At 38.4% G+C, this 14,121-nt stretch overlaps 1 protein-coding gene across 9 annotated transcripts in view; it reads right to left on the bottom strand.

Moving 5' to 3' along the window:
* LOC102066586 (protein furry homolog) overlaps nt 1–14,121 on the bottom strand; it is a 223,907-nt gene that overhangs the window by 109,033 nt on the left and 100,753 nt on the right. For all 9 annotated transcript variants that reach the window (XM_074535307.1, XM_074535306.1, XM_074535308.1 and 6 more), the window contains one exon: nt 3,951–4,004. In XM_074535307.1, coding sequence (XP_074391408.1) covers nt 3,951–4,004 — 54 coding nt within the window. The remainder of the gene's footprint in view (nt 1–3,950; nt 4,005–14,121) is intronic.

Below are 14,121 nucleotides of genomic sequence, written 5' to 3'. Positions count from 1 at the left end.
AAACTGGTAAGTAATCAAGTTGAACTCACTCGTTTTCATTGATGGCCTTGGCTTTGTGAGGCAAAAAAAAGAAAGGAGGACTTTTTACTATCATAATTTTATGGATGGGTAATTTCAGCTAGCATGCTTATACACAACCAACGTTTATAACTATTTTACTGCCAGCATAACAGTTTATATGAAAACCCATTTACTTTTAGTGGACAGCAAGTTTGGTTCTGAAGGTGTTTCCTTCAATTTTGCCTTCAGATGTACTTCTTTACACACTGCTTGAACCCAAATCTCTGACCAGGAGCCAAAGGTTATTTTAAGATCCCATGACTACCATTTCTTATACTTTCTCTGTCCTGTGCCTTTTTCTGGTGATGAAGGACAATGTGTAAAACTCAGGGAAAGGGAAAACACAAAAGCAGCCAACTGCAGTGCTGCTGCAATGACAATGATATCAGTATTCACTAACTACATCTAAAAATAATATTGGATAAGAATCATTATCAGCACATCATTAATCATGTTTAGGCTGTTATGAAAAAGGACACTTTATCATAGTATGCTGCTTAGTGCCTTATCTATTTATTGCATTTTCCACTTTTTTATTATTGTTAATATTTTTTTTAGTTTCCTTTCTTTACCATGGCTGTTTTTTTTTTTTTTTGTTTCCTCTCCTAAAAGTACATAAAAGATTAAATGTTTTTGCTTTCCAATTTGTAGTCACCAAGAAGTGCACTTCAAAGAAGAGAGCAGTAAAACTATAACAAGAATAAACTTTTGTGCAGTTTATGCTGAAACTTCTGCAACAGGCTCCTCCGACAGATAGCTTCATATGAAAACTAAGCCATGTTAAATTTTCACTTTCACGGCCAAAACATTACATTCATTTTGTGTTTTTATATGGAAAGCAGTTTGTAGCTTAGTCCAAGACTACACAGTGCCCTTCTTCTGCCTCAAGTGTTCTCAGTTCATGGAACATTTATACACCGTGGTAAGAACAAATTATACATTAGTAGAGGCTGAGAAAAGAGTAATAAAAATGTTTCCTTAGGTGAGGATCACCCTCTTGGAGAATTATGGGTCTTTGCTAGCTTTTGATCTTTTCATGTACTGCAACTTTATGGTTTCCTGTAATAGGAAGTTTAAGTCATAGTTCACTAGTACAATGTTTAATAACATCTCTGTAACTGGGGACACAGAGCACGCTAATGCTGGAGCTGTAATGCTCTTTGCCAATAGGCAGCTAGAGTTGCCTAATCAAGGACTTTCAAAACACGATTTAAATATACTATGAAAATATTTAAAACCATATGAAAAAAAACCTACATAATTTCCTGTATATATTTTCTTTATACATGCACACCTAGAAAGGAAAACACAGTCAGTGTAAGGAATGCAGTGTGTTGGCCAATGGTGAGGCATTTGGCAAGTTGGGATAAGTATCATCACTTCATACATTGCTCAAGATCCTATTCTTTTTTTGAGGAGGGTGATGCAATTGGCAGCCAGACATGCTGTCTGCCTAACAGGACACACTGACTACACCTGTGTGGAGAGACACAGCCCTGGCCCAGTCAGGTTTCCAGACGCTGGATCCATCACCACCATCACAACCAGTGTTCCTAAAATGGTGCCTAAGAATGGGCAGGAAAAAATTGCTGGTTCTCAGGGAGACAGAACTATTCAGGGGTATTAGGCAATGTTTCATAGCCATGTCAAATTTTTTGGGGGTTTCAGTGTTAAATTTGATGCTGGTTGCTTTGGGTAGCCAAAGTGCCATTCTGCTCATTGTTAAGTTAATTTTTGGGCTTTTTTTTTTCCTACCTCTGAAGTTGGCTTGCAAAAAAACAAGTTTTAAATCAGGTCATGCCTTATTTTTGTTGTTTTTTAATTTATCCTTAGAAGACTGAGCTCAGACATTTTAAAGTAGCTAGTGACCTACTCACTTCAGCATTACTTATCAATTTCACCTTAATTGAATAGAGATAGTTTTGATCATGTCAAAAGAAATAAAATTAGATTCCTTTGACTGTCTGTCACTTAAATGCCCTAAAACTGAAAGTAAAAATTATTAGACACTCCTTGAAGAAGTTTGTTCATAGAGATTGTCCCTCTTCTCCCTCTTCATTTCTGTAGTAAAAATATCAGGAATGTCATGGCTGGCATTTTTTGTTTTTGCTGGATGACTGGGTTTCAGAAATAAACACCAAAGCTTTCTGTACCTTAACTGGAGAAGGGAAGTAAGGGATTACCAACCTGGTCTTTCCTCATCCTATAAATGCTTTAAATACTTGAGTTAACTTCAAAAATAAAACTTGAGTGGTTTCACTTAAAAGCACATGCCTTCTTACTTGGGTTGTGGTACCACATCATATCAAGACCTTCAGAGCTTCCCAGGCAGACTATTACCTTCATTTTATTATCCATACTTTGATGACAACTTTATAATACCGACACATTATCATTTGAAAAACAGCTTATAATGCAATGTACTCACATAATCTAGTGGGTGAAACATGCCAGGTAAAAAAAGACTTTTTGCTCTGTCTTCCTGTCTCTACTCTAGCTCAGTTTTACCAAATCTATATTGTGCACTACAAAATTTTGAATGCAAACTCTCTGAATACAATTAAAACCATTCTATGACTGTATGCATTTAGCTGAACTAAAATCATTTTAGTAAATATGAACCATGTTCTTGAAAATGGGCTCGTAAGCCAGGTTCAGGTCCCATCTACTGATCACAGGCCTGCATCAATTCCACAAGCACCAGAACATCTCAAAATGAAAATACTATTTAAGTAGAAAACAATGTGAAAGCTGCAAAGGGAAACGTTGCCATCAACCTGGCCTGAAGCTGACAAACTCTGAAAATTTCAGCTTAAATAGTTTGTTTTAAAAATTTCAAGCACCTGAAAGCAGGCTTTCTGACAAGATATCTAAGTCAATCTCACCACTATGCTTTTCTACCAACTCTGCATATAGGTAGGATTTCAGATATGTGGATAGAAAGATATATGAATGTCATATATAATAAAATTCACCTTGGTGTTTGATCCGCATCTGTCTTGTTTTTTTTTTCCTCCCTGAATTCAGAGTAAATTGCTGCAGCAGTAAACACACAGTTGTTGAGTTCTAGGAAGCTTTTGCTGTTCTCATTAAATGATCTTGAGATAATTACTCAATTTTCTGTCTATTTACCAATTACTAGGAGAAGTATCAGTCTTCCAATTCTTCATTTTAAAGGGCCAAAATTTGCTAAACCATAAATATTTAATCAAATCACCGTCACCCATTATGAGTTTGTTTAATGTACTGCAGGAACAGTATCACAAGGTTTGCATCTGGATGGCTTAATTTGTTTTACTTCCCATTTGAGTGTAACATTCTTCCCACAGGAAGGAAAATAACATGTATATAAAATTAATCCTGACAATTGAACTTATACTTAATTTTAAACACAACAGGTTGGCTCAGCCTATTTGAAGGGCAGCACACACATAAGTCATGCTGAGTCACAGCTACAGAGGCAAACCAGACTGATGAGACTGATGGCAACAACCATGATTCTACAGGCCCTCATATTAACTATAAAAGAAACCTCATAAAAGAAAGATTGGGAGCCACACGCCTGTTTCAAAAACTACATGATTTGAAAAGATACAAATTTGGCTTCAAGATCCCCATCAGGGGAAACAGACAAGAAACAATGTATGTGCCTAATACACTATAAAAGGAACAAGTTCTATGGCAGAAAAATATTGACCTTGGAAACAGAGGAAAAATTCTTCCAATTTATATCCAAGAATGGTTAGGCAAGTATTTATCATTTATCTACCCAAAGAACATAAATTTTGCTTCGACAGTATGCAACAACAGTAAAAGGACTCTAGAATGCCTCCTAATGCACTCCTCTTTTAGCCTGAGGAATGGAAATAATGTAATTTCAAGTGTCTTACTTGATCAAACTGGGGATCTTCTCCTCGTTGCAGAGATTTGGTCAGCGGCTTCTCCTGAAAGAAAATATATTAAATATGCATTACTTAAGATCAATACTATCATATTTTACTATTATTTTTCTGTTAGATTTTTTACTCACATAATGTGCCTCCTGATCTGATCCTGAAGATACCAGGACAATTGCTGCATATGCAAAGGAGGCCTTTGCATATGTATCAGCCAATACTGATGGACTGTCTTGAGTGATTAAATGTCTTTTCATGAAAGAGAAGGATTGGCCATTCATTGCATCTGAGCTTGTGTTCACATCAATGATAAATTCTTACAACATCCTAAAAATCACCTACTGTTTCCTCTAATACATAACCAAGGGGCTCTATTTAGGAGACAAGCAGACTCAGAGGTGACCTTATCACTCTCCACATCTCCCTGAAAGGTGGCTGTAGTCAGGTGGGGGTTGGTCTCTTTCAACAGGCAGCAACTGACAGAACCAGAGGATACAATCTCAAGCTGTGCCAAGGGAAATATAAGTTGGACATTAGGAAAAAGGTTTTTATGGAAAGATGATGAAGCACTGGAATGGTCTGCCCAGGGAGGTGGTGGAGTCACCATCCCTGGATGTGTTTAAAAAAAGACTGGATGTGGCACTCAGTGCCATGGTTTAGTTGAGGTGTTAGGACATGGGTTGGACTTGATGATTTTGAAGATCTCTTCCAACCTTGTGATTCTGTGATTCTGTTACATGATGTCCCTTGTTATAAAACTTCCAGGCAATACAAACATGACCATAGATATAATGCATCACAGAGAGCGTACTGAAAGAAAGGAGGTCTTAGAAGAATCAAAGATCATAAAGTTCATTTTTAAGGAAGACAGTTGTGGGGAAAATTATCACTAAAAGAATTTAAAAAGGTATTTTCAGAATGGAAGCATATTTTCAGGTCATATTCTCAGAGTAACTGGAAAAGCCAAGGAGAACTGTCCAACTCAGAGAAACCATGTGTGAACATCCATTCACCTGCATGGCTTCTTTGTCAAGCAGGCTGAACTACTGGGACATGGAGAAGTACACAGGCCAATATTCTAGATGCATGCAACAGTACACAAAACATGAATCTCCTACACCACAGTGAAAATAAACAACACATGAGGGCAGATGACATTCTGAAAAACACATCACTTGTCACCATCACAATTCTGCTGTGAATTACACTACTGTTTCTGGTGTCTGCAATGTGCCAGTGCCTTATTCTTCTATAAATCATGACTCTTTCTTCTCCTACAGCTGCAAGACTGGGACTCTCCCACTAGCTCAGAATGAGATTTTGTGTTCAGCTTTCAACAAACTATTACACTCATCAGCATCTGTTAATGTAGCAGGCAAAATACCATCCCTGCCAGGGGATAATAGATATAAAATAAAGAAATCTGTAAAGGTGATGAGATAAGGAAATGGACAGACTTGAGTTGGACCAAAGATTTCTAATATTTCATGTTTCTTTCAGAAGCAAATGTTGCCTGGTATAATCTGCTGACTGATTTTGAAATTAATTATGCTGATCCACTTGTAATGCCAGCTGGCAAGGAGGCCAGCTGTGGGGCGACTGCAGTATCCCCTGACTACCTAGCAAATACAAAAATCAACAAAATGTTTTCTACTGAGTCACTGATTTACCCAGAACAGGCATCAATATTTTTCAGAGTTTTATCCATATCTCAAGCGAATCCTCCAGGTTACATTATGGGCACAACAGCTATTAATTACAACTTTATGACAGATTATTGGTGATGAGCATCTGCATAAAAAAAACCTTGTAACCCTGAGAAAACACAAGATACCACCCCACCCACAGCCCTCCTCCTCCTCAATCAGTAAGTCGGTTCTACCCTGCCTAGTTGTGTCTCACAGGAGGACAATGCTTCTTTTGTCTATTGCTTTTCACTGAAAAGGACAGCAGATAAACTTTCAAAAGTAGTGTTCAACTTATTTGAAAGGAAAAGGATTCTTGTTTTCATGGGTCCTGGACAATTCAGCATCCTAAGAATTTACTGCTGTTTGGAAAAAAAAAAATCAACACCCCCTTTTTTTTGTCTTTTTAATAAAGAAATTTCTGATCCTGTTCAGAAGACTTGTGTTACCATAGATAAACATCTATTTCAACAAAAAGTGTTTCAGCATGCAGAAGCTTTGTGTTTCCATGACCAACACTGCAGTACTTGGCTTTCAGAGAACAGAGTTTCAGGCAGAAATGAGGTGTGGGATTCCTCATCACATGCTGTCTTTAAGGGGGACACAATTAAACAAGAAAAACCATGCTCTGGGAACCTGAGATAGGAACTGCAATCCTGAAAATGTCCTCATCACTTGTAACCTATCTGGGGAAGCACATACACCTCCCAGATACCTGAGTTTCTGATGATGACATATCCCAGGGGCTGCAGGCCTGGGTTGAAGAAGACGCCTCCATTTGACAATGCAATACAAGCCATCAGGTGCCCTCCTACTGGTGCTACACCAGGGCTTGGTGCACTGGCCTAAACAAACCATTCCTAGGCCATGCAGCAGCTGTGGTTGGAGCAGAAGGCAGCTGGCATGGAGAACTGCCAAAAGGCAGGAAGCCTTCTGCTGCCATAACTTCTCAATGTCTCTGGTTTAGGGCTTCAGTGGAGGCCTTTTTCCTCCCTTCATCCCATCCTGCACCTACTGCTGCTTCTGCTGCTCCCTTCCCCTCACACTTTTGCCAGGCAGCAGCTGCTGCTGCCGCTGTCTCTGCCTCTTCATGCCCCTGTTTGGGTTGCTGCTGCTGCTTCTCCCTTGACTCCTTCCCAGGACAGTTCTGCCACTGGTGCTCCCTGCAGCCACTGCAGGACCCAGTCTGACAAACACAAGAGTGTTTGCACACACATTCCCACTTCTGGGAGCGGGGTGCCCACACCAGAGCCCCTCGTCGTATCCCTGCAGTGAATGGCAACAGCCATATCAGATTGCATGTGGGGTTTGGAGGTTTGAGAGAACCCAGCATAGAACTTATTACTGCTCATTACTAATGCTGAGTGCTGAATAGATAAAGAACTGAATAAAGATGAAGGGCTAGATAGAAATGTGCTTGGGGTTTTGTTGTCTAAGCAGTCCTAAAATATAAAAGCATGAATACATTCATGATAAGGGGAACAACTGATCATGTCAGGGAGACATTACTGAGTAAATTCAAAGGCAACTCAATTATATGCAGTTACTTCAAGAGTCCTTTGAAAACAGCAATTTTTCTTTATGCAACAGAAAATTTCTTTTCATCTACTGTAAACCACTTGCTTATTCTATTTGCTTAGTTCCAATATCCTTACAAATCTCACCTTTTCATTTCATGCAGTATTTTTTTTTCAACAGTGTTGCTATGGCAGATACTACATAAAATACATTTATACTCATGGTAGGTGTTTTTACTGCATACCACAGATTCAGGACTTGCAAAGAAAGGTTAAAATGAGTAATAATATGAAACTGTCTCTAGGCAATAGATTCCACAGTAGTCTATTTAACCTGGAGATACACTTAATTAGTTTTCAAAAAATCCTAAAACTGTTTTCTACCCTCATGGTACAATTTTACTTCAAATGATTTTCTTGCCCACCCAACTCAGGAATGGCAAAGAGGCCTTTTTAAAATGTAAGTTGACTTATTTGAGTCTCTGTTGATACACATTCTACAAAAATGTCTTCCAAATCTTAGATGACTAGTTTGGCTGAATTTGGAGCCAAAGCCTACAACAACAAAATATGAATAAAGAAAGTTTTGATTAATATGAAAGGGCCCATAGCTTACTGAATTATCAAAAAACATTAGAAAATTTCAGAAGAATGGATTCTCAATAGTAACATTTCAACATTTAATCACTAAACTAAACATCCTTATTATTTCTTGTTTGAAGTGCTGCCTTTAATTCTGTACTCTATATTTGTTCATGCTGGTAACTCCCATGATATAAACATGTTAGAGATAAATAGTAAAGGAATTTAATATTTGAAACCATTGTTTCTCAATAAAAACATCTAAATGGTTTGTGTCACTTATGCCTACAAAACAAAATGCTCAACTAAAACTTAACTTCCTTCCTCTCTCTCATTGCTCTTGGGAAAACACAAATAGAATATAATGAAACAGAATATGTTAACTATACAATGGGAAATGTATATTTTATCATATTTGCATGCATCAACTAAATATAATATTTACAAATTACCTAAAAAACAACATATCATTCAAACCCTCTATTCAAACAGGCACACAAAAACATTTCTCCAAAGACTGTCAGTGACTTTTAATGGTTAATATATTAAGGCTTTTTCAGGGCTGCTACACAAATATAATTGGGTAAATTTACACAGGAATAGCCACCTGTCACAGAACTGAGTGTTCAGGGAAACATAAAAACAAAAGGATGTTGTAGTGCCTATTAAGCTTCACTATGTCACCATGTTGTAATGACATATAATGCCCCTTAAAGCTATTTCTAATCTCAGCAACCATTAGGCCTGTTTTTCCTACTGAAATATGACAGGCTACTGTGTTACTGATTGAGATAAAACCTCTTTTTTTTCTGCCTAAAAGCATGGTGAAAGGATATTTTTACACAAATTTTAACTTCTGCACTGCACACTAAAAAGCAGACAGACACACTCTACTGAGAACTCTTCTGGGGTGGAAGACACACCAAATAGAAAGAAGAATGGACCTTTTCAGGTAAAATGGAGTAGACACTGAACACATTCAACTACTACAGCTACAACATATGTAAAATGCATGTAAGAACAATCTTAAGAGCCCAAAAATCCCCAAGTGTGATTCTTTCTTCTCATGATGAATGACCCCATTGGCCCCCTCTTCCCCAAATGAACATCTCTGTCTTATACACCTTTCAGCTGTTTGTAGGAAAAGGTCTGCTATCAAACATGCAAATTGTTTTTTGCATTGATTATTTTGTGCATACAAAAGCAGGAAAAGGCATCACTGTCAGTCCTGCACTCATGTGACGGGTAACACAAGTCCTGCACTCCAGCTGTGTGCTCCTGCCTTCTCCCTCCCAGAATGGAGCTGTGCTGATCCTGCACTGAGCAGCTCCATGAAGCTGAACCTGTGAGTATTTACTTCTGCTTGGCCCTTTCAAAATTGACTGTTTCAAAACAGTCTGTGGTCACACACAAAAAGCTCCAGTACAGAAAATAGCTCTGAACTTCTCAGGAAGTAATTTTTTCATTTATATACCTTTTTACTATTTGAAAATTCCCACCACCACCACAAAGAGTTTAATTAATTTATACCTAAGCAATTAAAAGAGTCAGGCTTTTTGACTGAAAAGGATAATCTCTTTACTCTGATAGCTTCCCAACTGTCTCCCACCTGCAAGTTCAATGAAACAGGCAAATTAGTGTCCTGTTTTCATTAACCATTCTTTGCAAGTCAGCAGGTCCTCATGCATAAACATCAAAACTGCCTGTTCAGTGGATGACAACAGAATCTTTGACTTCTCTTAGCATCAATTAGCTGCTGGACACTTTTAAGAAACTGTGTCAGTGACCACGGTACACAGAGAGTAAAATAAAGGAGATTTCCCTCATTAACCTTTGAAATTCTAAGGATACAGCAACTGGAAATTCTAAAGAAAAACATAATAAAAAAGATAAGATAATACAGCTTCAAGGAAACATCAGAACTTTGCATAAGACAAAATAACAGATGCACAAAATGTTAAAAACTGTGATGGATTTCATTCAACTGTTGAAAATTGAGTAAAAAAGCAATACTAATTGTGCATGGTACTTCATATGGTGGAAATAAGTATATTTTAAGTGGCCATTAAATATATGTAAAAATGTGCTACATTAAAAAAAATTATTTAACAAGCTCAAGTCAAAAACCTACTTGTCATTACAGTTAATGCACAAAAATAATGAAAGGTGCATGTTTAAAAGACAAACTCAGTATTACTGAGTCTATTCTTTCTCCATGTAATTGCTTTGGGATTTTTTGTAACAGCTCTTCTGTTTTGTTCATGTGGAAAAGGATGTGCCTATACTGCTGAATATATAAATACAGAAAAACATCAGTTCAGCTTCAAATACAGGTTCTCACTCCCTGGCTTTGACTCTTTGGCATCATCATGCACTGTTCTGATTCAATGACAGACTATGTCATCACATCAGGTATTGCAGGCTAATTTTTGTCTGATCATCACATTCTCTGCAAAAGGCATCTTTTACCTAGACTATCTACCAGGAAAACTAAAACATGGACACATAAATTTTGGTCATGTGAATGTTAAGTCTGAAGTAACTGATATGTCAGAAAAAAAATGGCCATACAGGCCAAAAATCCACCAAATTGATTTTCAAAAGTGCTACTCTACAGAGGTAAATTTCAAGCATCCTGAATAAAGAAGCAAACCCGCTGAACTATAGATTGCTATTCAATGCAAAGTACAAAAATTAGCACTGCTACTTTCCCAACATGACATAGAATGTAAAACAAAACTCCCAAAAAACCCCAAAAAACCCACCAAAAAAAACCAAAAAAAAAACCCCCAAAACACCCAACAAATCCAAACAACAAACCTACTACTCTCAGCATTTCTATTTTCCATTGCAAAGTAAGATGCTTTATTGTACACAGGAAGTAAAACATTTCTTTTACTACAATATTTTAAGTCCCAAAAAAGCAGATAACTACTAGTGAACCAGCTCTGAAAGAAATATTTTAAAGACAAGCTTTTGTGAAACCTTAAAGAAATATTTCAATACATGCTTTTGTGAAACCTGTAAGTTGAAAAGAGGACTAATGATAACTTTACTGAGATTGGAGGTACACTCTAGTGAGAAAGGAAATTTTCAGGGCTGTTTGTTTTCAGAGCTTGTTTTACTAGGAATGCCTTTTCAAAATTGTAACTTAATGAACACATCAAAATCCTCTGTCTATAAGGATCCTCCTGGTTAGTATTACAACATTTTCCCTTGGCTTTCTCTGATTTTATTTATTGCAATACTACAGTGTACAGAAAGAGGTAGATTTTACAATGTGTAAGTATGATAAAAAGTCTTTAAAAAGACCATCTGGAGACAAAGTGTGGGCACTATTGTTGACAGCATAGTTCCATCACAGCCTTGTGTGATTCTAACCTAAAAATTCCAATATAGAAGATAAAATTTTGCTGATTGAAACCTAATTTACTAGGGTAGGGAATGTATAAGGCCTCAGTCAACAGTGCTTGACTGTGGTGTCATAGGGTGCAGTATGAGAGCCCAAGATCTTTATCAGCCTGTTGGACTGGAATAAGCATGATGCTCTAAAAAAATGTTTGATAAGTGATTTCCATGTAACAATAAGAACAATAATGATGATGGAGATCAAAATTTCCAAGTCTACGTTAAGACCTTCTCATGAAACTGCTATTCAAGACACTGTTTCAACTGCTTATTATGGTTTATTGCGGGTTTTCAGCTATGTGACCTGGCTCAGCAAGGCCCCTGACAGGGAGGGGGCAGGGCTGTGGGAGCAGGAGACTGTTGTGGCTGTTCTGGCAGGGACTAATGGCTCCAAAACCTGGGAATGGGTCCTGGCCTGTGGGCAGGTGGGCAGAGACTCAGAGGAGGCCATTAAGGCTTGTTAGTGCCTGAGGGCCCTGACCACTGGTTACCCACTCAGAATAATGTGACCTAATTTAATAAAGCCTATAGGAAGCCCTTATCAGTTGATTTGAATAAATTTAGGCTTGCAATTGCAGGGCTGCTCCAAGCACAGCAGGGATCTCTGCAAACAGGAATCACATTCTCTCAAGACCCAGACAGCCAGGGGTAATAAAGGACAGCAAATGACCCTGGCCATGGTCTGCTGTCTGACGTCCACTACTGCTTTAACATCAGATACTTATTGTCACCAACCGTGCACCTGTTTCCACAGAACAGAAAAAGAGATGAGGAAAGTGTACTTCTAAAGTGAACTTGAGAATTACTGCCAGTAGTTTTCTTTAAAATTCTGTTACTTGGACCTTTATTGGTTATGTGTTTATTTCAAAGGCTGTAACTGTACCACATCAGAGGTGTCCCAAGATTATTTGATCTGAAGCCTTTTTCTTCTGGTTACTGGTACTGATTTGACACACTTTCAAGCAGGATACCAGATGCCCTTGCAGAGCTAATGTAAACCTTCACTGTTCTTTTGCTACAAGTCTGTTGGCTCTAAAAGCTGTAGCTTCCACACTTGTTGCATGCTCAGCTAATGAAACAAGATCTTATTGGGTGAACCTCCAATTTGGGAAGGTAGTTACATGAAGTATTTCAAGTTTTCTCATATTTGTCATGCCACCACATTTGCAGGGTCAAATATGGTACAATTCAAGCTGTCTGATGTATAAACTGTGCCATGCCAGATTCAGGCCCAGAAAAGGGCACATAAATTAAGCAATACCTCAATGACTTGAAATGTGACTCTGAAAGCATGCAAAGGATGAAGCTGTTGTGAAATTATGGGAAGATACCTCTTTAATGAATTGCTGCTTATCTGCCAACAATGCTACTGAAGTGTACACTTGATTTTTTCTGTCCTTCGTGATGGCAGACTTCAGTGATAAGATTGGCCTGAAATGACTGTAGTAAGACTTCCATTTTCTGGAGAGTGGCAATAGCCATATCCTTAAATGACACCATAATGTGATTAAGGGCATGTGGTAGGTTCTCTGTTACATTTGCAAGCATTGGCCAACATGTGATGCAGTGTGACAGCCTCAGTGACCTTAGATTGAATCTGACTTGCAATGTTACATTCTCGTAGTGATTTGAACTATTGCATGCACCATTCACTATCCTCCAACTGTATCCATGCAGTAATGAGGCCGAGGGACAGCGAGAAGCCTGCAGAGCCTGGCCATGGGAATGAGCTCTGCTCATGTCCCAAGCAGCATTCTGCATGCTCACTCAGCTATGGAAACCCTGAGAGCACTGAGAAAGTGCCCATTGACATCATCTGACTCTGAAATGTGTGAATGTTCTATGGACCTGTATTGAAGTGCAAATGACAATGCCAATGTCTATGCAAAAAGCACATCTTTTTCCTTCTTGACTTGCTAAATGGCATAAAGTTTTCCCCTCAGTCTCATATGGATGTTGGAATCAGACCATACTGGATGTTCTCCGTGTTCTCCTGCACTCCCCATTATTATTTCTGAAACCCTGCATTTGTCTCTTCCTCTATCTCTTTTTTCCCCAGCTGCATCCTTCATACTCTTTTCCCTCAACTTCTGTGTTTCAATACTGCAGTGTGTCCCCCTGAACTACACAGAAGATAGCTGATCTATGATCATTTATTCACTCATGCAAACCTTTCTAGGTCTTTCTGGAAGATAATTGGAAAATAATTATTCTGGAAGATAATTGTCCTGAGATAATTACCCACCTTGTCCTGGAAGATAACTCCTACCCTAGCTCTATGCTGTTCAGTGCCTGGCTTCTGCTACAGATCTCAACCTGAGATACAGACTGAGATAACTGGAGGGAGATACTATATCTGAGGTGGTAAATAGAAGGGGAAGTGAAGGATCTTTATGCCATTGGACTTGTCTTTGTTATATTTGATTGCTCTCCACCTTTTGTACAAAAGGCCAATCTTTCCCATTATTTTCTGCCTTCACATCCTTTGAGTTCCTGAGTAGAGTCTGCTTATTTCATGGAAAAGATCTCCCAGGCTTAGCTGCCTTTCCTTCTGGTGAAGAAAAGAGCACACTGATCTGGCCCAGCTTGGGCTTCTTTATCACCAGTGGACTGGAATATATTTGGAAAGCCAGTGAGCTCCCAAGGAAAACTGATTAGTGAAGGAGGGAAGAGTGATGACTGAACCATTGTTTGGCTTAATTGATTTCTTGAAACAGAGCAGTTAGCTGCTGGAAAGTCTGAGTGAAAGGAAACAGAACTGTAGAGACACAGAAATTAAACTCAGAATCATAGAATCATGGAGTGGTTTGGGTTAGAAGGACCTTCAAGATCATCAAACTCCAACCCTACTGGCATGGGCAGGGACACCTCTCACTAGATAGATTGCTCTATTCTGGTCTTGAATACTTCCAGGGATTGGGCACTTCAAGCTTCTCTGGGCGATGAGAAATCCTTAGGTATGGCTACAAGTTG

The sequence above is a fragment of the Zonotrichia albicollis genome, chromosome 2 (assembly GCF_047830755.1).
Source record: "Zonotrichia albicollis isolate bZonAlb1 chromosome 2, bZonAlb1.hap1, whole genome shotgun sequence".
NCBI classification, from domain to species: Eukaryota; Metazoa; Chordata; class Aves; order Passeriformes; family Passerellidae; genus Zonotrichia; species Zonotrichia albicollis.
This window is presented reverse-complemented; position numbering and strand designations above follow the sequence as displayed.